The sequence below is a fragment of the Lolium perenne genome, chromosome 1 (assembly GCF_019359855.2).
Source record: "Lolium perenne isolate Kyuss_39 chromosome 1, Kyuss_2.0, whole genome shotgun sequence".
Taxonomy (NCBI): Eukaryota; Viridiplantae; Streptophyta; class Magnoliopsida; order Poales; family Poaceae; genus Lolium; species Lolium perenne.
In genome coordinates this window covers 197,561,178-197,585,246 of record NC_067244.2, presented here as the reverse complement: position 1 = coordinate 197,585,246, position 24,069 = coordinate 197,561,178, and the positions used below count along the sequence as shown (strand labels likewise).

At 42.9% G+C, this 24,069-nt stretch overlaps 3 protein-coding genes across 4 annotated transcripts; 1 reads left to right on the top strand and 2 right to left on the bottom strand.

Annotated features, from left to right (window-relative positions):
- Positions 1-6,689: 6,689 nt before the first annotated feature.
- On the bottom strand, positions 6,690-15,289 carry LOC127318112 (histone-lysine N-methyltransferase, H3 lysine-9 specific SUVH1). 2 transcript variants are annotated; one of them, XM_071821719.1, is made up of 3 exons: positions 15,145-15,289; positions 7,748-9,778; positions 6,690-7,278 (listed from the first exon to the last, which is right to left on the bottom strand). In XM_071821719.1, exon 2 carries the CDS (start codon positions 9,741-9,743, stop codon positions 7,791-7,793), a length of 1,953 nt encoding a protein of 650 aa, XP_071677820.1. In that variant the 5' UTR covers positions 9,744-9,778; positions 15,145-15,289; the 3' UTR covers positions 6,690-7,278; positions 7,748-7,790. The 2 variants fall into 2 exon arrangements, with proteins under 2 accessions (XP_071677820.1, XP_051204707.1); XM_051348747.2 differs by having other exon boundaries at positions 7,748-9,763.
- An 843-nt stretch (positions 15,290-16,132) lies between these two features.
- LOC127318097 (proteasome subunit alpha type-3) lies at positions 16,133-21,464 on the bottom strand. Its single transcript, XM_051348729.1, has 11 exons — positions 21,313-21,464; positions 19,570-19,715; positions 19,446-19,485; positions 19,274-19,357; positions 18,980-19,053; positions 18,814-18,900; positions 18,634-18,718; positions 18,383-18,429; positions 17,136-17,201; positions 16,596-16,686; positions 16,133-16,484 (listed from the first exon to the last, which is right to left on the bottom strand). Exons 2-11 carry the CDS (start codon positions 19,671-19,673, stop codon positions 16,413-16,415), a joined length of 750 nt encoding a protein of 249 aa, XP_051204689.1. The 5' UTR covers positions 19,674-19,715; positions 21,313-21,464; the 3' UTR covers positions 16,133-16,412.
- A 1,606-nt stretch (positions 21,465-23,070) lies between these two features.
- LOC139833709 (uncharacterized) lies at positions 23,071-24,039 on the top strand. Its single transcript, XM_071824053.1, has 2 exons — positions 23,071-23,374; positions 23,960-24,039. Exons 1-2 carry the CDS (start codon positions 23,071-23,073, stop codon positions 24,037-24,039), a joined length of 384 nt encoding a protein of 127 aa, XP_071680154.1.
- The last annotated feature ends 30 nt before the right edge of the window (positions 24,040-24,069 follow it).

Sequence of the window (24,069 nt, the reverse complement as noted above, 5' to 3'; positions counted from 1 at the left end):
CGCAACAAGAGGAGGAACTCGAAGCAACGTTCCTCATGCGAAGAAGAGGAGGATGCAGGTGACGGTGAGCGTGGAGCCGTTGCTGCTCCACCGCGGCGGCCCCTTCCCCGGCCCCGGGGGCGTCCAGGGCCGCGGCCTCGACCGCCTCGCCGGCCACCGGGACCGGCCATCCTACATGTTTACATGTTTGAACCATATTATGACCCATTCCACTAACAAATATGAGTTACTCCATCACAAATACTAGGCATATGTAACACATTTGAATGCATACATACATAGGGTTCATACACATACATGTGAAATTTCATATCTAGGTTTCAACAAATCTATGGTTCAAACACATGCATACATGAGACTACCATCTCCAACACAAGCACTACAATATAGAGTGCACAAAAAAATTCCATGTCTAGGGTTCATGTCCAAATCTAGCAAGATCTATGAAATTAGTGGATGAATGGAGAAGATTCGAAGGGGATTACCTTGATAAATGGATGGGGAACGATCTCCACGGACAGATCTGAAGATTTGGTGGTGGATTTGGTGGGGGGGGAGAGTGGGGGAGAGAGAGGGTCGGGCGCCTGTGGAGAGAGAGGAAGAACAGAGGGAGGAGGAAGAAGAAAGGGTCGGGCTGGGGGCGCGCGCGCGGCCCAAACTTAAGTGGATGTGTGGCGCCCTTGCCACGGGCGCCACACTTTCAATGTGTGGCGCCGGCAGGAGCGGCGCCACATGGTCTGCCACGTCGGATCGGCTAGCCAGCTCAGCGTCGACGAGCCACGTCGGATGGGTTTGCGGCGCCGGCAGAAGGGGCGCCACATGGGCATGTGTGGCGCCCATGAGAGGGGCGCCACACAAAAGGGTTAGATGAGTGAAATAGTTTCGCCGGAGGGTCAGTATGTGCTTTTCTTCCACTTTTGGGTTATTTTTGTGCAAATCGCCAGTATTTCCGTCATGTGCAAGGCAAAAGCGGCAGAAGCACCTCTGGACTAGCTTTTCGTCGCGGCCGGTTAGGTAGTTCATTTTCCTTCCGCGCTTTTCCCAGCGCTTTTCAGTTTTGGGAATTTGGGGTGTTTGTTTGGGCTTTCGTTTTTTAACTCAAAAGCAGAAGCCCAAACAAACGGAGCCTTCAAAGGGGACAACAGAATCTCAGAATCTCAGAATCTCAGAATCCACAGCTGATTAGTCTTAGTCCTTAGCAAGTTAGCATCCACAACAGAGTACAGTTGTTTACCTCTGGGAAAAAACAAAGGACAGATTGTAGCCTAGTTATGATACTCCCTCCGGTTAATATTAAATGACTCAACTTTATCTAGATACATATGCATCTAGTCCAAAAACTTAATTAGATTTATACAAATCTAGACAAAGTAGAGTTCATTAATATGAACCGAAGGGAGTAGTAATCATCGAATTTCAATGTTATTCAGAGTTCAGTAGATTCAGAATCAATGTGCGACCAAATAGCAAGGAGAGTACGATTGGCTAGAACCCCGAACAACACGAGAACATGCTTGCTGCTACCCCAACTGGACAAAAGCAACAGCATCCTGAGGTAGTTTTAGCACTGAAATGAAAAATCATGAGCTGGTCCTGTATCTATTACACCACACCCGCATGCTCCAGAAGATCGCTTGAACCTGTATGGTATGGTAAGATAGCAAGGAATTCAGGAAAAGGGGACTGTGTGACTCAGGTGGCTGTGGAATTCCGTGGGGAAGTATATATATTTTCGGTGAAGGATTAAGTATACTTTTCCCCCTCAAATCTTAGGGATTGGATAGAAATCCTCCTAACCTCTTTTTGTTCTGATTTTAACCGTGATCTCTGCAAACCCAGTTAAATACTCTCATAAGATGGTTGATTTGTGATTTTCAGTGGTTTTGGACAAATTTGAGTGGTTTCGAGCGAGCTTACGTGGTGTTGACATGGCACACTGTTACAGGCGTTATGGTTTGGTTCGACCAGACCTTTTTTGACCCTGCCTCCCGAGAGTGGCACGTCCTCGCCGCTCCATCCTCGCCGTGTCGTCATCGCCTCTCCGTCCTCGCCGCGCTCGCCATGGACCAGCCTTCCCCATTGCCGTGGACACGATGATCGGGCCACCAAGCTTCCCCGTCGTCTCCTTCTTCCCCATGGTCTTCTTCTCCTCCCCGCGGAAAGCGCATGTCTAAGCAGAGCCCACTATCGCCGTCGACACCGTCCTTGTCATCGATTCTGACGAGATGTCATCGGAGCCGAGGTGTCGCGCCTTGTTCGAAGCCCAAGGAGTAATAAGGTAACTCTTTTCCCTATCCAGTTCCACCCCTCGTTGATTCCGGAAGACTGTGGCTTTATTTTCGCTCGTATGATGAATTGGGGGGAAAGTTAGCATTTTCCGTATAGATTCACTAATATGCACAAATATAGCAATACTGTAGTTTCGAAAATAAGTTTTCGACACAATTGGAACCAATTTGTGTCGTATTTCTCTGTATTTTCGACTGTGCAAGTGCAAGTTAACTGTTACTAGTGTAGTTTCAGTTAAATGTTAGATAATTTAGATTTGTGCGCTGTTTGTGCTAGAGATTGACTATAATGGACTATTTTGTGGACTGGCAGAATATCTGTGTTACATGTGGGGGTCAGTGGACTTCTTTGGGTCAGTGGACTTCTTTGATGATTGCAACTGTGATACTATTTCCATTATGTGGATTCGCTCGGCTAGGACATTCTATGGATGAGAAGCTCCATGTGTACTGGTCAAATCCTAGGATTGATATTTTGGATGGAGGATTGCAGTGCATTGAATCAGACAGTGTCATTGTTGACATGATTCAAGCTGCTAGGGTGGAGTCTGTGTGTCCATAATGGTTGATCACTCAAACTTTCTGAAGACATTGAGGCAGGATGTGGTAGCCTAGAGATTAAGCAAAAAACCAGAACCAACTATTGATTTTTGTGTGAGGTATCACATTCTGGGTGAGTTCATTAGGGATAATGATGGGCTATCTTATGTTGGTGGGACAGAGTATGAAGTGAAGATCGACATGAAGAGCCTATGCTACAAAGAGTTGTATGAGTTTGCTAGGGATCTGTAATACATGGAAAGGGACAAAATCAATGCCAGTTTGGAACTGAAGCTACATTGGGGTAGGTGCAGCTCCCCGTCACGTTCGGCGTCCTAGGGAGCTACCGCACCGAGCACATCGACTTCGACGTCGCCCGCATCAACCTGCCGTACAACACCATCCTCGGCTACCCCGCGTTGTCACGGTTCATGGCAGCAACTCACCACACCTACAACGTCCTCAAATTGCCGAGGCTGGCGGTGACATCATCACCATCCATTGTTATGAGAAGGACGCTGCACGCACTCTGGAGTGCGTGTTCAAGACCGCCGCCTCCGTGCATCCTGACGGCGACAAAGACATGCAAATGCTCGGGGGCTCGCAAGGCGAGGAAGAGTTGGCTCCGGACTCGACCCTCCGCGAGGTCAACCCCCTGGCTTTTGTGGCCGCCATCGCCGAGGAGTTGCTGGTCTCGCCCCCGGGGAAAGAAAGGCTGAGTTCACCGCCGAAAGGACGGCCACCAAGAAGGTGACCCTGGGCTCTGACGCCGGAAGTTCTTGATCTTTGGAGAATCGAAGGAGAAGACCACGATCTACATCTTCACCAAAGCATTTTACATTTCCCCCTCATTTACTTGAGGGCACCATTGCTAGTGTTTCCTTTGTAAACCCTAGTTGTTGTTACTTGATTTGATCTTGTTGTTTGTTGTGTTGTAACAACTTTTGGGAGCCTCCAATTCAGTTGTGGATGTGTGCCCCAAGAATCTTGTAAAGGACCGGTTTCCACCTCGAGGAAATCCCTTAGTGGACAAGTGAGCTAGGCCTTTGTGGCGTTGCTCATCGGAGAATAGGGTGAGGCCTTTGTGGCGTTGGTTAGGCCTTCATGGCAACCACACCCCTCCAACGTAGACGTACTTCCCTTCAAAAGGAAGGAACTGCGGGAATCATCCCTTGTGTGTCCACGTGCTGCACTCTCGGTTACCTCTATCTTTTATTGCATTACGATATCTTGCTTAGTGATATCTTGCTTAGTTGTGTGTCTTGTCATCTAGGTAAATTTACATAGTTGCATATCTAGAGAATTTACCTTTGTGTCAAGTCTTAATAGGAAAAGAACTAAAAATTGGTAGCACCTGATCACCCCCCCCCCCTCTAGGTGCGGCATACGATCCTTTCAGCCCCTAATGGGGACGCCCGTGGAGATGCCCTTAGCATTGATTTTGGTCTGGTCATCGGCTCCAACTGTGGTGCACGCCAGTAGAAGAGAGGGTAGAGGCTAGTTGAGTCAGCATTGCAATGGGACGACGATCTTGTCAGGATTCACAAAGGTTTCCAATAGCAACCAAGTCAAGAAGACCATCTCTAGGACACATGGCTTGTACTAGCTCCAAAACTTATGATCTATCATGGCCATCAGATCTATGACTCAACGATCATAAGAAAAAATTCACATGTCAAAACTATTAGGAGTAATCTTGTTAATGTAGTTGGCTAGTAGAAGGAGCTAGCTTAGTCATGAAGTATCTAGTGTACGTAGGAGAACTCTAGAATTAGGAATGTTCTAGAGTGAGATGTTTAGTAGTATGAAATATCTAGAATTTGTAGAGTGTTCTAGAAGTATGGTGTAGGATTTGGATTGTGTCACATGGAAACAATCTAAAGGGTCATGTACAAGTATAAATAGGGAACTACCCCTCCAATGTAACGAAAGTTGGTACCATCTAAAAAAACAAAGCACGATGCACTTCATATCTAACAAAGCTTCCTACAGAAGCCCTATGTGTACGTGTGTGTGAAGCACAAGCTTCCTAGTAGTATAAGCCATGCGTGTGTACGTTTGTGTGAAGCACATCAAAACAGTGTATACGTGTGTGTGAAGCACATCAAAATAATGTATGTGTGTATGAAGCACATCAAAACAGAGTTGTGTGTGAAGCACATATCTTTAGGAAGAGAGGGAGTCATGGGTGAGAGCTAGTAGCATACCTCCTATAATTGGTATTAGAGCCTCAAGATCCGAGGAGGTGGCGACGGACTCCATGCGAGGTGGAGGTCGCGAGGCGGAGGTTGCTGGCGGTGTGATGTCGCGAGCAGCTGGTTGCGGTGTGATGCCGCTAGGAGGAGACGGTGGCGTGATGCCGTCACAAGAAGATTGTGATGCAATGTCGTTGCGTAGTGACGGCAGTGTGATATCGTCATCTCAAAGAGAGCTAACTATACCTTATGAAAAGTAAGCACTAGCTATAGACAGAACTATATAGCCCGAGTAAGTAAATAGGTCAAGGCGCGGTCTACATATATTTAAGTTGAATCTATGCTCCTTGCAAGGCAAAAAGTTGGTGTGAAGCCAACAAAAGTTGCAGCGTGAAGCTGCAACAAGCTAGATGGGGGGCATAACTCCTATGAGAGGCATGGTGAAAGTGCACGCCCACCGGTGCAATACTGTTGGGGAGTGTGCACAGGCAGTGGTGTGATACCATCGTCGTAGAGGACGTCGGTGTGAGGCCGACCCATGTGGTGTCATGTTGTCACTAGAAAGCTAGGTTGGTGTGAAGCCAATGACGGTGGTGTGATGCCGCTGACACATGGAAGGTCAGTGTGAAACCAAACCAATGGTATGATGCCATCTTATATGGAGTTAGTGTGAGCCTGACAAGCAGGGTGTGACGTCGTTGCTCGACGTGAGGCGGTGCGAGGCCGTCACATGATGAAATGCATGGTCCATGCGATCTAGATTAGGGGATATAGTTGATATGACAAGATTATGTGGGAAATTGTTAGGAGTAATCTTGTCGATGTAGTTGGCTAGTAGAAGGAGCTAGCTTAGTCATGAGGTATCGAATGTATGTAGAGAGAACTCTAGAATTAGAAATATTCTAGAATAAGATATTTAGTAGTATGAAAACTCTAGAGTTTGTAGAGTATTCTAAAAGGTATGGTGTAGGATTTAGATTGTGCCACATGGAAACAATGGTGTAGGTTTTGGATTGTGCCATGTGGCAACAACCTAAAGGATCATGTACAAGTATAAATAGGGTACCACCCCATGTAACCATGTAGGAAAGCTTGATACACGTGATATCTACGGGTGTGTGTGATGCACAAGCTTTCTAGTAGTATAAGCCATGTGTGTACGGGAGTGGTGTTTTGCTCCTGGTTTATAAACTTCATTTTAAATACACTTTCAAATATCGAAAAATTCAAACACAAAATTTAGTAGGTACACCTCAAAATTCTACAGGTTCACAAAGAAAACCGACATTTAGAGTATCATTCGTAAAAAAGACAAATTTTGCTGTAAAAAAAGTTTGTGTATCAGACGTTTTGTTTATCTTTTCACAAGTCATAAAAAAATGTCGGTTTTTCAAAAAACTTGATGTGCGCATGTAAAATGTCGATACGTAAGCGAGAAAAATTTTGTTCGATTTTTTTTAACATTTCAAAATGTTCCTTCTGATGGCAGGAGCACATGCTCCCATGTGCGGAATTGAATTTCGCTCCCACGTGCTGAATTGAATTTCGGATATGTGTACATCTTTTGGATATGTGTACATCTGTCCGAAGCACATTAAAATATCCGAAGCACATTAAAAGAGAGTTGTGTGTGAAGCACATCTCTTTAGGAAGAAAGAGGGACTCATGAGTGATAGCTAGTATTAGTAACACAGCTTCTAGAAAACAACCTCGGGATATAAGAAGTTCCTATGATATTTGCCAAATTCCCCATAGATTCACTACAAGTTGGGTTCATTCCACACGTCAGTGGGACGAGTGCTGTGCAATAGACAAAGTATGCCACAGACATTTGCCTGCACGATGGTCGACATCCAACGACAGAGCAAATGTAACTAACAAGACTGATCCCATTGCAAGACGAGACTAAGCCGCATGTTTTACATCTCCGAGTCTAACAAGTCACAACTAACAGCCAGGGACCAGTTAAAACTGACGCTAACCCTACACAGGATGTTGCAAATGGATGGCAAAAAATAGACAGATAGGCAGCAATACATCAACAAAGGCATCATATCTGAAGAAATGGAGGGCACAAAGCCACCATCCAATAGAACCCGAGTGCAGCGACATGGTATTCTAAGGCCCAGACATAATTTACTGTCTTCATAGTTCAAACTGGTGATAATTAACCATCTTCGCAGTTAACATAGATAGAAGCCTCCCACAAAAAAAAAATAGATAGAAGCCAATGCGACAGTATAACAGCAGCACATCTGCAAGGTGAGCAAACAAGTAATGTGTAAAGGACACACTCAAAAACCGGTATTATTTATCAGCAAGTAATCCAGAAGTAATAAAGATTCAAGATGCTAACATCTAACGCTAAGTAATCTGCGTGAAGTATGTACACAAATGCAGTTTGCCTGTGGGTAAACAACATGTGTTGTGCTGCATTTCAAGATTAAAAGAACTGTGCTTAACCTGCTACCATAATGAAACATATGTAGTTGGAAGCAATTATCAAAGTTTGTTACAAAAGGAATATTGGCGCTAGGGGGAAGACAAAATGCCAACTTCTATGATATAAACATACAAGAGAAATGTGAATAGCATAACAAGGCACTCAAAACCATATAGCAATTTGGCACCACGGCGTCCAATGAAACAGATGAATACTCGAGTAATAATAAGAACAGATTAATATGTCTTTAATACAGAAACCAATCTTGCAAAGAACCTTACCTTTACATGTTGATCCACCACTATGTACATGCTCCCAAATGGATCAAAATACCCCACGACAGCTTGATGATCCACACAGGCAGTTCCTGGTCCTACGAGTGGGCTCAGCTCCAACCACACCATAGTCATAAGTTAGTTCTGTCATGGGTGGGATGTGATTAAGTGCAAAGAACATGATATGTGGGTGCTTGTCATCGCCATGGCCATATTGCACTGGTTGCCAGAAGACATTCGGGGAGCAACTGTGGTTCATGAAACGTGAGACATTTCCCCTACGTTTTGCACTTATCTTGATGGGCAGTGGCTCAAATTCATCAGCTGATACATATGTGCTTTCCTCACCTAACAATTCACTCCCACAATTCCATTTTAGCGTCTTGTCACCAGGACACGCAGTCTGAAAAATGTAATCATCCAGATTATTGAGCCCATCAACGACCTCCCCAGTGTACTCACAGATAAATGCACCAGCACGGATAGGGTCCCAGCAGCGAAGACCCCAGCCTCGATTTGTGGTCCTAAAGACCTCAAAGTGGTATCTGTTCTCCTTTTGGGTCACTCTGTTGCGACAATTCAGGGTACAATGGCAAGCTTCACCACATTCATATATTACTGGCTTGCGGAACACCAACACTCCTGATGAATTGTAGGGTAGATCCCCTCCATTATGTTGCCCACAAGCACAGCTGGTATCACCAGGTAGGCAAACACTCTCGCACTGACAACCCAGCAATGGCCTCACAGAAGTGAGGGATCTCAAGTATTTGACCTCATTAGTATAGGTGAAATGTCCAAGTCCTTTCTCATGATCTACCTCATTGACAAGACAAACTGGGATTATTTCAGCCCCAGATGATAGGTCAGGTAGTATAACAGTGCCTCTTGTTGATGGATCTTGTATCCATCGTTGAGTCATCTTCCATATTGCAGCTCCATCAGGCTGTCCAGGTTCACGCTGCAACCGGTACTTGAAGCAATTGATGCCAAACTTTGTTCTCTCCTTCCAGGACTCTTGGATCTTATAGAGGCCATCATATATGTATATTTTTCCAGAAACACAAGCTGGATCTTTGAATCCCCGCACAACTCTTATCTCATTCTTCCTGTGCACACTCCTCTCAAGAGCAAGGTTGCCCCTCTCAAGCTTCTGGTCATGCCTCTCCTCAGTATTCCTACTATTACCCCCTGAACCACTGTACACCAGCGTCTCTGTGTCATCATCCTGATTCTCATAACCACCTGCTGCAACAATACAAATTGCTACAGAATCCTCGACATTTCCAATGTAATCAATGCCACACATGCTTTGAGCATGCAAACCAATGATGCATAGCTCCATCCTGAAATAGAAAATATCCCCTATTTCAACTCCAGGAACAGGCCCAACCTTCTTTCCTGCATTGGCCCTGATATTATTGGCGATCATGATGGTGCCAGCTTTCATGTTTGCACATTTTCTACCATCCTGTGTTTCATCCATCTGCACATGTCTACGTCTGAGTGCCTCGAAGATCATATGAACTGCTTCCACAGTATCCCTAGGATTACTATTTGAAGCTGGCAAAAAAGCAATCTCCTTGCCAGCGACAAGATTCTTGTAGTTGGGCCTAAGACGCTTGGCCTTAACTCCATTTGAGCCATCTGCAGCCAAACCGGAAGACCTCTTAGCCTTGTGCTCAGATGTACCCCCAGATGATCTCGTTTTGTAGGCTGAGATAGGGGTAGCATCAGTGGGCCCATTAGCACTGGTGCCTGCATGCGAGAAACCATTTGCAGTAGCACTGAAGGTGGCAAATGATCCAAAGGCAGGAAGGTTCCCTGCACCAAATCCTGTAGGAAACTGGCCAACAGGAGTCACGCAGACCAACGGCGGTGTGCTTGACTGAATAATGTTGACTCCCATTGGTGCAGGGAACATTGGAGCTAAAGACCTTAATGGCTTGATATCCAGGAGCTCCTCATTAGGGTCAGGTATGAAATTCCTAGCCCTGTCCATCTCAAATCAACCAAAAATTCCTGCACAAGTAAAACCTTTATGTACTATAAATTAGCCAAAATATCAAATGGAGTAAGCATAACTTAGTGAATCCATAAACATGGTTTGCACCCAACAAACATTACTGCATGCAACTACAATCAGCATGAACGTAAAACATCAAGTTACAGTCTCACCTACTTTCGAGTTTCGACGCTTTGATTTTTTTCAAAACTAAATCAGAAATCACCTTGAGTAAATCTACTAACTAGCATCAATAATGGAACAATTACTAGGAAACCCAAACAACAATAACTAATATATGTAACAGAACCATAATCACACTATTATTATTATTATTATTAGTTTTCTGAAGTCAATATCAAAACACAGGTAAACCAAGATACATACAAACAAATCTCAATACTTGCTGATTAATAACGCTACCATCAAAACTGAATATGACGTCATCATAGTCTCCACCAATTGCCAGTGGCGGAGGTAGGGGGGCAGGAGGAGCTGAGTCTTCCCAAGATAGAAATGTATTGGACATATGTATGCATATGTAGATTAGTGCACTGTTCATTTTGTCTGTTAAGCATTTCCTTGTTTTGCAGCTATTGAAGATGTACATGAAGAAAATGAGAAATAAACCATGACTTGATGGTTTTCGAACACAGACCTCAATTCAGCCACTTTGAGTTTTACCGCTTCGACAATATAACTGTTATATTCACATTTACAGTAATTTTCTTATTTTCAATAAAAATATGTTTTCCTTATATAACATAATTTTCTTGCCCACCTATATCTTTTCTCTGCCACCGCCCACCGGCACTACTGATTACACTTACCGACTGAGGCGAGACATGGAGGATGAACCACGAAAAGTTTGGAAGACGGGATTACACAGGAATTAAATGGCTATGGATTGTGCTCTGCCATTAGTAGTAGACTGGCACAAATGCTGTGGAAGTTTGGATGAAGCTCTGCCAACTAGGGACTATGGAGAGGCATTATGAAAAAGAATATAAAGTGGACATGTAGTATTGGCAAAGTACATTTCAAGAAGGACCAAAATTTCATTGAGATCATTCCATCTAAAGCAAAAATTTCAGTTTGTTACAAATAAATAGCGCGAAACTTCCCACTTTCTATCTACAGTACAAACAGAGCCCAGAGTTTCAATCCATAAAACTTTAAGTCACATTGGCAATATTCATTTTGTTTCATTTTTTCAATAAAGTGGGAATGTATGACTGACTCAGTACACAACACACTTCTAGTCGACTAAAGCAAGTCATTCTCCACTCACTTGCTCTCTGTATCACAAGTTACACAATTGCTAGAGCCCTACAATTTTAATGATCAGTACATGCTATGGTGGTCAACACGCATGCATGTTTTGATTGATCTGAGTGCAGGCGCTTTTATTGGTTAAAGGTTCAAAAAAAAATCATGAAAAGTGGGAATGTATGACTAACTCAGTACACCAGACCCTTCTAGTTGACTAAGCAAGCAATGTATCTACTCACTTGCCCTCTGTATCACAAGTTACGCAATTGCTAGAGCCCTACATGCTTATGGTAGTCAACAAGCATGCACGATTTGTTTGATCACTTGAGATTGATTTGTATGCACGCGCTCTTATTGGTTAAATAAGCGTGCATATGCGCATTCTGATATGTATCAATGTATCATGTATGCATCGACAAGAGCTTGGTTTTGACTTGCACAGTAGCAGGTCAGGGTGGGCATTCGGTTTTAACCGAAATTTCGGTTCGGTTTTTGCGGTTTTTGAACAAATTCGGTTTTAAAAAATGGTAACCGAAATTGGCATGAAAATTTAGAAAACCGAAGATTCGGTTAACCGACAAATTCGGTTCGGTTTTCGGTTAAAACCGAATGAACCTACTCACTTGAATTGTATAACTATTGTTTTTTCACTAATGACTACTATCCCAGATACATCATGGTATGGAATTCTTTGGACGACAAGATCAAACCAAATAGTAGAACAGGGTCTCATAAATAATGTTCAACAAATTGGGATTCATTTAATAGTAGGCATCACGGAAGAAAGCAAATAGTGATTGACATATCAACACAAAAAGCATCAACTGCGCAAGAAATTGACAAATGAGCACCAATCGTGGAGGGATGCTATTTGGTAGGCTGCGGCACTCGTCGTACAGGTGCATCACTCGTGAGAGATTAAAAGGGGTACCTAAGACTTCGAGCAACGTTTTCTATTATGCAGGTATATTCAGAAAAAGCTAGTACATCAAAGACCAAAGTCATACATTGAATGAACAATTTTTGGAACATCCAACGCAGTTGAGCTTCTATGGAATGATCGGTTTATGCACAAATTGATGGTAGGTTACTCAATTCGGTCTATTCGGTCTTGTTCGGTTGGTGGGGCTAAAAACCGAGTTCTACCAAATTTAATTCGGTTAGTATAAATGGAAACCGAAAAAATAGCGGTTAATGGAAAAAACCGAGATTTCGGTTAGTTCGGTTTCGGCTTCGGTTCGGTTTTCGGTTTCACGGTTTTTATGCCCACCCTGAGTAGCAGGTGATTGCATGTGGTCCAGAACAAGAAGTTGCAGCAGCAAAGAATTGAGCTGTGGCAGATACAGCTAATCACAAGAGTGAGCGCTACCAATTGGCAGCAAAAGATAATTAGAAGAGAGAGCAATTCGGTCCAGAAATAGCACTGTTAGAAAGAAAGAAAGTTTGGATCTATATCATTAGAAGATCAGTATTTATCAAAACGCAGTCAAAAGATTCCGTTTAGTAATGCCGCTAAAAAAGCGCACTGTTACTGTTAAATGCTGCGGTGGCAAAGCAGCATCAACTATGGCAATTGATGAGGTGGCCAGCTGGGATATGGAGAAGAATGCAAAGTTGTCCGATTCAACAGAAAATACGGAGAAGTTAAATGTAAACAACAACATGAGTAACCTGCTAACCTTTTGATGGTATTCAAACTAAACGAAATTATTTTGATGGTGCATTACTAAAATGGTGTTCTTTTAATGGTACAAACCCAAATGTTCCTAGAAATAAAAATTGATAAAAAAAATCTTCATTTGGTCTGTCAAATTCCTAGAAGACATTGCAGTTTAAATCAGCAAAAATATAACAAGAATACTATGCTAACTCGCTGAGATCTGAAAGTAACAAGGCAGGAATTAGGGCGTTAGGGCATCAACTATGGCCATTGAGGTGGGTGCCGCAGTGGGACGGGAGATGGAGAAGAATGTGAAGTTGTCCGATTCATCAGCGGGTATGGAGAAATTAACCATAAACCATAACGGTAACGATACGGGAGTAAGATGCTAACCTTTTAATGCTATTAAACTAAATGAAATTCTTTTAATGGTAATGTTGCTAAAAGGGTATTATTTTAATGGTACAGACCCAAATCTTTCTAGAAATGATAATTCATGAAAAATCTTCATTCTGTCTGCCAAATTACTAGAAAGACATTGCAGTTTAGATCAACAAAAATATAACAAGGATACTACGCTGAGATCTGAAAGTAGCAAGGCAGGAATTAGAGCGTTAGGGCATCAACTATGGCCATTGAGGTGGGTGCCGCAGTGGCACGGGAGATGGAGAAGAAGGTGAAGTTGTCCGATTCAACAACGGATACAGAGAAAGTTAACCATGACGGTCACGCTAACAACCACAGGAGTAAGATGCTAACCTTTTGTTGCTATTTAAACTAAACGAATATTTTTTGATGATATATTGCTAAAATGGTGTTCACGAAAATAGAAATTGTTTAAAAAAAACTTCATTCCATCAAATTCCTAGAAAGAAATTGCAGTTTAAATCAACAAAAATATAACAAGGATACTAAGCTGAGATCTGAAAGTAACAAGGCAGATATTAGGGCGTTAGGGCATCAACTATGGCCACTGAGGTAGGTGCCCCAGTGGCACGGGAGATGGAGAAGAAGGCGAAGTTGTCCGATTCAACATCGGATTCGGAGAAGTTAACAATAACGGTAACGGTAACGACAACAGGAGAAAGATGCTAACCTTTTGTTGCTATTTAAACTAAACGAAATTCTTTTGATGGTATACTGCTAAAATGGTATTCTTTAAATGGTACAGACCCAAATCTTGCTGAAAATAAAAATTGTTTATAAAAACTTCATTCCTTCCATCAAATTCCTAGAAAGATATTGCAGTTTAAATCAACAAAAATATAACAAGGATACTATGGTAAGATCTGAAAGTAACAAGGCAGGAATTAGGGCATTTTAGGACATCAATTGTGGCTGCAGGAGATTGAGAAGAATGCGAAGTTGTCCGATTCAACAGCGGATACGGAGAAGTCAACCATAAACCATAACAGACAACAGTTGGTGTATTGCTTTGTGTTTTTTAAATGGCACATACCCAAATCTTGCTGAGAATAATTTCATTCGGTCCGTCAAATTCATAGAATGATATTGCAGTTTCAATAAAAAAATATATAATAAGGATACTACGCTGAGATCTGAAAGTGACAAGGCAGGAACTACGACGTTTTAGGACACCAACTTTGGCGCGGGAGATTGAGAAGACCGCAAAGTTGTCCGATTCAACCGCAGATACGTACAAGTTAACGGTAACGGCAAGGGGGTAAGATGGTAAGCTTTTGACGCTATTTAAACTAAACGAAATTATTTCCATGGTACATTGCGTAAACAGGTAGCGGTGCAGACCTAAAACCTATGTCAAACGTATCGATAGAGAAAAGAATGTTGATTTGGCATGTCGAATTCCTGCTGGTCATGCCCAGCCTGCCAGGAATCGGTCAGGTACTAGCTACTGAGTGGTCAGAACCATAGTTCCCTGCTAGGCCTTGTTCGGCAGTAGAGGATTAGTGGGGATAAATCGCAGCAAACTCTAAATCCCCACTAGTTCTAAATGCATGTTTGGTGCTAGAGTATTGAGCGAGTTTAATCCCCACTTTTTCTTCCCAAATCTTAGTGTGTTGGTTTTTTTCAATCCCCAATGCTCGACCCTTACCTAGTGGATTGGGGATGGGGTTTTGCGGGGGATTGGGTGACGATAGGGGTTCGCCCGAGTATTATCCCCACTAATCTGCAGTAAAACAGTCTAGTACTCCCAAACAAGGCCTAATGCGCTAACACTGCCCACCCTGAAAGGGCGAATTAAAGCCTCCATATCCTGGCCGTAACAAAACACAATTCCGAAGAACAAATCTAAGCCAAAACAGCAGGATCCGGCTGGTCCAAGGCCATCGAAACGGTAGCGAGGAAAACAAATCTAATCCAAAACCGCACTATCCGGCTGGTCCAAGTCCACGGTAGCGAGAAAGGACTGGTACCTCACACACACAGAAAAAAAAAAACCCTAGGAGGAGGCCAACCAAACCGAGGGAGGGGAGGGAACCCTACCTGAGGAGGAAGCCTGTCGCCCGGAGATGCGGTCTGGGAACAACGCCTCCGTCGCCGCCGCCGCCGCGACGACAAGACAGCGAGCGATCCCTTGGGTGGAAACAAAATGAAACTGAAGCGACCACGCGGAGAAGGAGGCAGTGATGTGGAGGTGGAGCGGACTAGGCGAGGTATGGCTGACTTTATTGGGGTTGGTGGGGCATGTAGTCGGCTGCATCAAGACCGTCGGCTGCTGATCCGACGGGCTTGGACAGCCGCGGGGATGCTAGGCTCCTGGACCCACCGCCACCGCAAAAGGCCAGAGTAGGTCCTAGGACGGCGAAAAGTGTTTTTAGCTTAAAATTTAAAAATATTTTTACAAGTTATAAAAATCATGAAAATAATTCTGAAGACTGTCATTGATACATTCCACAATCATGCTAAATCCCAATCCGAAATTCTTTTTATTTTGAGCTAGATAAAAATGAAAAAATTTGATATGTTTTGAAGATTTGAAAATGACTACTCAGATCTACAATTTTGTTAATTTTGTGTAGCTCAAAATATTAAGTATTTGAAATTGATTTTTTACACGTTTGTGGGATACATCATTGACTATGTGCGGATCTTTTTCCAGAATTTTTTGAAACTCAAAAATATAATTTTTTATTTTCTTTTTAAACGAGATCGCTGGTGCTCATGTGCACCAAATCTCTTTCCCTACGACGGGAAAAGGTGCACTAGTCGGGAAAAGGTGCACTAGTCTCATTAAGAGTTTCTTCAAAGGCTTCTTTTGTGCCCACGAGTCAACGATGTTAACCAGGATGGAAGATCAGGGAGACAGCTTTTGGATTAACATTTGGTGTATTTACATACGTTTGTCAGTCTCGTCACCTACCAAAGTCTCCAGACTCCAAACCATCAACGGCAAGAAACGTTTTAATCGCAGCAATGGGCAATGGCGATGGATATGTTTTCAATCGCAGTAATGGGCAAATGGCAATGGATATTGTCGATACTACTCATTGGATTTCAAGGTCATTCAGAGTTCAATAGATTCAGAATCAATGTGCAACCAAACTGCAAGCACAGTACAATCCGCTAGAACCTCAAACAACAAGAGCCCTGCTTGCTACCTCGACCAAGATGGAACCCAAAGAGACAATATCCTGAGGAGATTCTGGTTTTAGCTCTGAAACAGAAATTCATGAACTGGTCCTGTATCTATTACACCACGCGTGAAAGGAAATGGGAAGCCTTCAGAGCATGATTGATTAGTTGTCTCGTCTTTAGTCAGCATCCATCTCCTCAAGCGCTGCCTGAGCAGCTGCCTTGGCCTGCTCCAGAAGATCGCTTGGAACCTGTATGTATGGTGTGGCAAGTTAGTACTTCAGGAAAAGGGGACTCGGTGACCCAGGCGGCTGTGTAATTCCAAGGGGACACGATATTGTCCAAAAATGATCTTTTATTACCTTCTCGTGCTGACGGTTAGATTCATCGCATACCCAGCTCAATTCCAGCTCAAAAGATTTGTCTTTCGCTTCATCATGTACACCATAAATTCTGGATATAGAGAAAAAAAAGATATGTCAGGCTATTTTAGGAGGTTTGTGAGAACCAGGATAGTTGATTAGCTTTCAGTGTCAAACTCCCAGTCACACAGACAAAAAGGGGTGTATGAACCTATCGCAAAAACATTATGTAAGCCTATCGCAAAACCAATTGTAACCACAACTAGTGCTTGTATAAGTAAAATAATTATGCCAAGGGTAGTAAAAATTAGAAGGGGTGTACGAACAGGAATGCCTCCTAGACTAACTAGAGTACTTTTCTGTCTATGAGAGAAAAATCCTTAGTCGTTGACTAGTACTCACTATCATCGCCATGCTTCAGCACATATTAGTACATAACTAACAAGCTTTTACGACAAGCATGGCAGAAAATTTTAGGCGCTGGATCTTAAGCGGAAGCTTGAAACAATAATGTACTATGGGAAAAGATTTAGAGCATACATCTTGGCAACCTCAACGATGCCTTCCCTGCAGGTCAGCTCAGAAAGCTTCAATTTCTCAATCTCCCTGCAGGACAACATTAAAAAGATAGATGAATCAGAATGCAAAACCGTTGATTACGACCAACAGAAATACGTAGTGGACATCATCATAAATATTTTATGCAGATGCATTTGACAACAACAGCTGCTAACCATTAAAAGGGACATTCTTGGGACATTTTGAGTCATTTAAGTTTTTCGTAAAGCAAAGCTCTAGACCGGCTACAGTTATAAGGGGAGAAAGTAAGTGGATCAAGTTTTGCTAATTAACTATTCTGAAACCAAATCCCCAAAAAGACAAATACCAGAAGAAAGATAGTATTAATGTTGGTGCATTTGCACTATGTAAATGTAAACTATGCTCATCTATAATCATTAACAGACAGTTTTTGTGTTGTGATTCTGCACTGCAGAAGCTAGTCAATTCAGAATCAACTACTTGCCAATTCTGGTAAAATATTTCTGTTATAGCTGTAAAGAAGCTATTATTACCAAACTGCTAAAGTGAGGGCCTGTTAATTGTGATATTTTACTAAACTTAGTACACGTGTGTGGAAAGCCACAACTTGTGTGGCTAGCAAATCGTTGATCACATGTGTTGGAAAATTTTCTCAAAAAATGTATACAGCGTGTGGAGAAAAGTTTTGAGAAAATGTGGAACCAAAATTTTGCAAAAAAATAAAAGAAAACCTTGGCAAATTATTCATCACATGTGTTGGAAAATTTTCTTAAAAACATATATGGCGTGTGGAGTACAGTTTTGAGAAAAATGTGGAACCAAAATTTTGCAAAAAAAATAAAAGAAAATCTTGGCAAAGTGAAACTTGCCTAAGTATGCAGCAAAGTGTGGCACAAAAATAAACAACACCTAAGCTGTGTTATTGTAGTGGCAATCTGAATATAGGCAATAAGAGCATATTTTGCCCATTAAATACAGAACAGCATTAAAACTACTACCTGCATATATGCTAATTGTAGACAGTTCATTTGATGTATCAAAATCATTGAGAACAAGAACAGTAGCCTTAATCCCACTATTCCTCAAGGTCTACTTCAAACAATTAAGATGGTATTGTATAGGAACATTATACTAATGCTTGGTGAATGTCCCGTGCTGTAGGCTAGAAGTCCTAGTAGTTTACAACGATACAGAAATTTGGCACTGCAGAAATCATACAAATAAACGAAGTATTGAAGTTGGCTTACGTTTTTGCAGCTTGTCTTCCTTTACCGAGAGCAGCACCAAAATATTTCTGTCATAATTCAATTGGTAAGTCAAAATTTCATAAGCATATCTTAATACATGTAAAGTTATAAATAAAACTGTATACTCTGTAATATTAAACTTGCCCGCTGTTATGAAATATAAATGTGTTACCTACCCAACTTATCCCTTGCTCAGCCCTAACAAGAATGGCAAAAACGAAGAACTACCAAGTGTTGGAGTGAGAACTTACATAGGAGAGACCTGAAGGTTCGATCATGTAGAGCTGTGGCCCATCCCTATCATAACCTCCAAGAATAACTCCACAGCCAAAAGGCCTGAAACAGAAGGAATTTAAATTGTATCAAACTATAAAGTAACACGTTGAACAAGGCAACTGCCTTCTCGAACAAGAAAGTGTTAATTATCTCACCTGAGCCACCAGTAGAGTGTACACAGATGAACATAGCTAGCTACACGATCAGCTAATTCCTTCACAGGCATGGGTTCTCCGTATACCCTGGTGGAAACAGCTTTAGGTTGCAATTCTAGAAAACTACATCATATCATATCGAATCAAAAGTCGCAGTAATTCTTACTTCTCATAATTAGCTGCCTCTGACTTTGCTCTTGAGACTATCTGCCTACCATCTGCTGCTAGCCCAGCCACAGCCTGAAAATGAGAACAGTAATTAGCTTATATACAAATGAAAATTCATTACCAGATAAAAAAACGGTGATCTAAAAATAACATCAAAGATAACAGCTGCAGAATACAAGACCTAATCACATATCTACCAAGGATAATGCAATGCAATATATATTTTAAATTATTGCTGGTCAATTTTAGAGTCTTGCCACCCTGTATGCCAAAAAAATGGAAGACAAATTACCAAGCCAGAGTTGTGGTGCACGGAGTGAAGTCTCCGATTCGAGCCAGCAAGTATCATCTTAGATGTTATCAGCTTCTCCACACCCTACAGGCCAACATCATAAGAAGTTATCACACAAAACATGCAGAAAAGAACACCAAATCTGGGCAAAGTAAACCGAGTAACCACTTACAAGGACGATTCCATCTTTGCATTTGATGCCAACGATCGTCCTACACAAAAAACATCCAAATTGCAGCATTAAGTCGCATAGACAGAAAAGGGTACAACAAAATGGTAAGGGAGCCAAGTCCTACCCGCTGTTGTCGACAGCCTTGCCAGCATACTCGACCTGGAAGACACGGCCGTCCGGAGAGAAAGTGGTAACGGACAGATCATACCCAGTTCCGATGCTGCTCATTGTTAAGTTGCTTCAACCTCTAAACCAATGTAGAGTTGTCTCCTGGAAAGAGAAATAGAAGCAACCGCATTGAGAATAAGCATGACCAAGCTTCATGTAACAGGCAACTGCAAGGACTATTCAGACATGTGTACTAGGCATATGGCAGGGCAGTAAGTATCCTAGTGAAACTTCTACCGTAGTACTTGGAACATGGCGTGGGAAGGTATGCATGTATTTGCGAACGAAGCTACCTGCCCACATGGAAAACCTGGAATTTCCTTGGTTTGTTACACTTGGTAATTGCACCAAGATGCAATACAATTATCACTGACCACAAAGGGGGGGGCCATGAGAGGTTCAGTTGGACACCAAAAGTTTCTGGAAAATACACTTCTACTAGTACTCCACCGGGAGAATTGGTTATTTACCCAAAACTTCACCAGCCTTTGATCATCTACCCAAAGTTCATTGTACATTGGCAAAATACCCAGTTGGGACTTGAGAGTAAAAAAAAGAACTACAGTAGGACTCCAATTAGAGCTAGTCATTAAACGTATTCCTGGATTGGATGAAAACCACTTGAGTAAAAAAAATCGCTCTTGCTCTCCTCCATCCTCCAAAAATATAATCTACAAGGACAATCTGCCTAGCTATCTAGCTAAAGAAATTGTTCAGTTGGATGCTCCTTAGAGAGGTGCATATAGCTCAGATCGATTGGACCTTGATTAACTAGCATGGATTTTGGTGGGCACGGTGCTTGTCCAAACTGAATGTTCTCATGAATTTAATAGCTAATGGATGGCATGCCTGTCCGTTCTGATGAAGATAAGATGGAATCAGACATATAAGTGCACGGCGGCGGGACGCTACGGTCAGGGCATACGATGGCGGGACGTACAGGCGGATAGCGACAACAGCGGTGATCACGAGCGGACGATGTTGATGAAGGTCGACGGCGTCGAGACGGCTGCGAGACGTCGGCGGCCAAGGTGATTGATCCGCCGCCGCGAACGGCGCCAACTCGAGGCGTATGCGGTATGCTGAACTGGTGGGTTTCGATCTGATCGATCCTATTCTTACGCAGTTACGTGAATCATGAGCAGCACTAGTTAGGGTCCTTCTGTAATTGTTATTTTCCTTTCAAGTCTTTGCTGGGTTATTTACCAATGTACAATGAACTTTGGGTAGATGATCCAAGGCTGGTGAAGTTTTGGGTAAATAACCAATTCTCCCTACTCCACCGCACAGCAAACAATTCCGCGACCAGTGAAAACAATTGTTAGGTTAGATTGCTCACGGCATAGAAAATAACAGAACAACCCAGCCAAGTTAGGGTTGGAAACGAACAACGGAAAACCGACCCAGGCCATGAGGGATCTCTACTCAGCACCGGTCCAGTCGAGCAGAGTAGTAGGACGACGACGACGACGACTACGAAAAGAAGAATTCCTTCCAAGTACAAGGTGACCTTGCTACGGTAGATGATGGCCAGGGGCGATTCCCACTATCCGGCGACGCCGCTGCAGCGGAAGGGTTCGATCGGATTTGGGATCTCGTCTAAATCAGGCAGCGTAGGTTTAGCAGCGCGGCAGCGGTGGCGGCGACGCGTCCGGCCTACTTTCTGGGGCGCGGGGAGGCGGGGAGACGGGGCGCTTACCGATCCCGGCGGTCGACGGCGGCGCGGGCGGGCGGCGCGGATCGTCGGCTCCGGCTTGTGGCGCAAGAAGGTGGGGAGTGAGGGTCTGTGGAGGGCGGAGGCAGCCTGGGGGACGAGTTGTATTTGCAGGCAGGGGCTCGCGTGTCTGACCCAAACCAGGACGGGCGACTCGCTCGGGTCGGACTGCTGGGCTCCCGGGCCGGGTTGGGCCCGTTGGCACAGGCAACTAAGGCCCGAATCTATCAAGTTTTTCTCTTTTTTTGTTTTGTGTTACCAATTATGATGTTCTTTTTCAAATTATCTTTGGAAACTTATAATATTTTTTTACAAATTGAGTTTTTGTTGACACAAATGTCGCATCAAACTAATATAATCAATTGACGCTCGATAAAAGAAAACGGTTATTTATGGTCGAACTACAAGGTCTAGCTTGCCAAATACAACACGAGGTCTCGGTGCCACAATGTTGTTTGTTTGTTTGTTTGTTTGTTTTAGAGATCAAAATGTGATTTACATAATTATGATGGGACCTTTTTCAAATACATTATGTTGATTTCCCTTCTAAAAGGTCATGAAGATGGTCTTTAAATAATGACAAATCAACAAAGTTCATTATTATGACTTTTGTCTATGTTGTGTCCTGAGAAAGGATACATTATACCAAATTTCCATATGATTATTCTCAACTTTTCTGTGCCTAAACTATGTTGATAGCATAGTACTACCTCTGTCCGCCTTTAATTGACGCAGATGAACGGAGGGAGTAGCATCTAAGGTAGTGGATCTCGACAATTGTCGTGTGATGGATGCGATATCCATGCTATTAGAGTAAAATCCCAAAGTTGTGGGAGTGTGAATAATTCATGGAGGCAGAGTTACATAACCGTCACAGGGAACTAAAGGAAAGTATGCACTTCCTCCGCCATTCAAATGTGGAGTTCAGATGTTGCTCAAGCCGGAGACAACCATTGGGATTGCTCTTTCAAAGTGTCATTAAATTGTACTATCATCTGCTATTGTTCGGCACTTCTATTGGTATCTTCTCTGATGCGGGATATGCAACCTTCAGAGCAGAGTGTTGGGTTTTTCATTCCCCAGTCTTCATGCTTGAGTCCTAATTTTGTTTTGAGGCAAGCGTCCTAAAATTGTTCAGCTTTGAGCTCATGAACTATCAACTATGCACAAGGCGGTCTGATAATAGTTGGCTTCCAAGGCCAATGATACTGGTACACATCATTAATTCAATCGTAAACTCAGAGATGAACAATATGTTTCACCATCAATGTCAGCTTGCCCATAGATACCTCCTTAAATTCAAGGATATGTTTACCAATGCTATCATCAATCAACTGTCATGCTTAATCACTAACTAGTACTGTCTCCATTCCTCTAAAGAGTATCTTAATTAACAGACATATTGGCACGTCTGGAGAGTGTCCGATCTGCCATCAGGGGCCAGAGGACATTATGCATCTTCTTTTCAAATGTCATACGGCCAAAGAATTGTGGCAAAGTCTCGGTTTGGAGAACATCATTAATGAAGCAACTTCCATGGACAGAGCGGGATCAGCGGTGCTGGAGTACTTACTTCGACAGAATGGTAACACTCTCCCTGGGTTCGAATTTGTTAAACTAAAAGAAACTATCTGTGTATTAGCCTGGTATCTTTGGTGGATCCGACGCCGTCGAACGCACAATGAGGAAGTTCCACCATTACTCAAGTGCAAAATGTCCATTCTGGCGATAACTGCAAACGCGATGAAGGCTGAAAAGAAAGCCCCTGCAGGGACGGGCAAGTGGATCAGACCTCCACCCCGTACACTGAAACTTAACGTCGATGCATCGTTTGTTATGGAGGAGAAATTAGGGGCAACGGGAGCTGTCCTTCATGATTTCATGGGAACCTTTGTGCATGCAAAATGTGAGCTATTGCCGCATGTCCAGACTGCGGCGATGGCTGAAGCAATGGCGCTCCGTGAAGGACTGAAGATGGTTGAAGAGATGGGCTGTCATCACATCATGGTTGAATCTGACTCGGCTGAAACAATCCAAGCGCTTACAGGTGAAAATAGATGGTGGAATGAATCTTCTGCTATCTTTGCTGACTGCATCGATATAGCATCCAATATTGGGGAGGTTCAATTCATATTTTGTCCTAGGGATGCAAATCAAGTAGCACATGAAATAGCCAAGTATAGCTTTCAGCATAAAATTGCTTGTAACTGGGACGATGAGCCCCCTAGTTTCCTATTAGACAAGCTCCTAAACGATGTAACTATGATTTGATCTGTGAGCAGCAAGTTTTTTACGCACTCTTTTCCTTACCAGGGTACCGAAGGGGACTGGAAGGTTTTTAATGAGGCGGCTTGCTTGCTAATATATTTATAGTTTCAAAAAAAAAAACTAGTACTGTCTCCATTCCAAAGAAGGCTGCTCAAGACTGTACGAAACCAGAAAAGCAAAAGGCAAGCCAAGGAGACACTTGCACACAGAACACAAGTGATCAGCTGGCGATATGCAACCTTCAGAACACAAGCTACTCAAGATGTATGTTGATGCATGTTTCCCACGCAATAATAAGCTAGTATATATTTATCTTACATTTGTATCGTTGTCATTGTAATTTCTTTGACTTACATTCCTGTAGCAACATGTGAGATATCATCCAGTTACACTACCGAGCCTCCAGAGTACCCAAATCCACGTCCAAGTGCTAAGAATTCGTAGAGACAGGGAAACTGATGGAACCCATGCATT

Bases quoted from the DNA above. Each gene is read 5' to 3' on its own strand.
- LOC139833709 (XM_071824053.1), top strand. From the start codon at position 23,071: ATGAAGGCTGAAAAGAAAGCCCCTGCAGGGACGGGCAAGTGGATCAGA. The intron at 23,375-23,959 runs GTGAAAATAGAT...ACATTCCTGTAG, and splicing joins AACAATCCAAGCGCTTACAG to CAACATGTGAGATATCATCC.
- LOC127318112 (XM_071821719.1), bottom strand. From the start codon at position 9,743: ATGGACAGGGCTAGGAATTTCATACCTGACCCTAATGAGGAGCTCCTG.
- LOC127318097 (XM_051348729.1), bottom strand. From the start codon at position 19,673: ATGAGCAGCATCGGAACTGGGTATGATCTGTCCGTTACCACTTTCTCT. The intron at 19,358-19,445 runs GTAAGTGGTTAC...GTTGGCCTGTAG, and splicing joins GCAAAGATGGAATCGTCCTT to GGTGTGGAGAAGCTGATAAC. The intron at 16,687-17,135 runs GTATGCTCTAAA...CTCTATATCCAG, and splicing joins ATCGTTGAGGTTGCCAAGAT to AATTTATGGTGTACATGATG.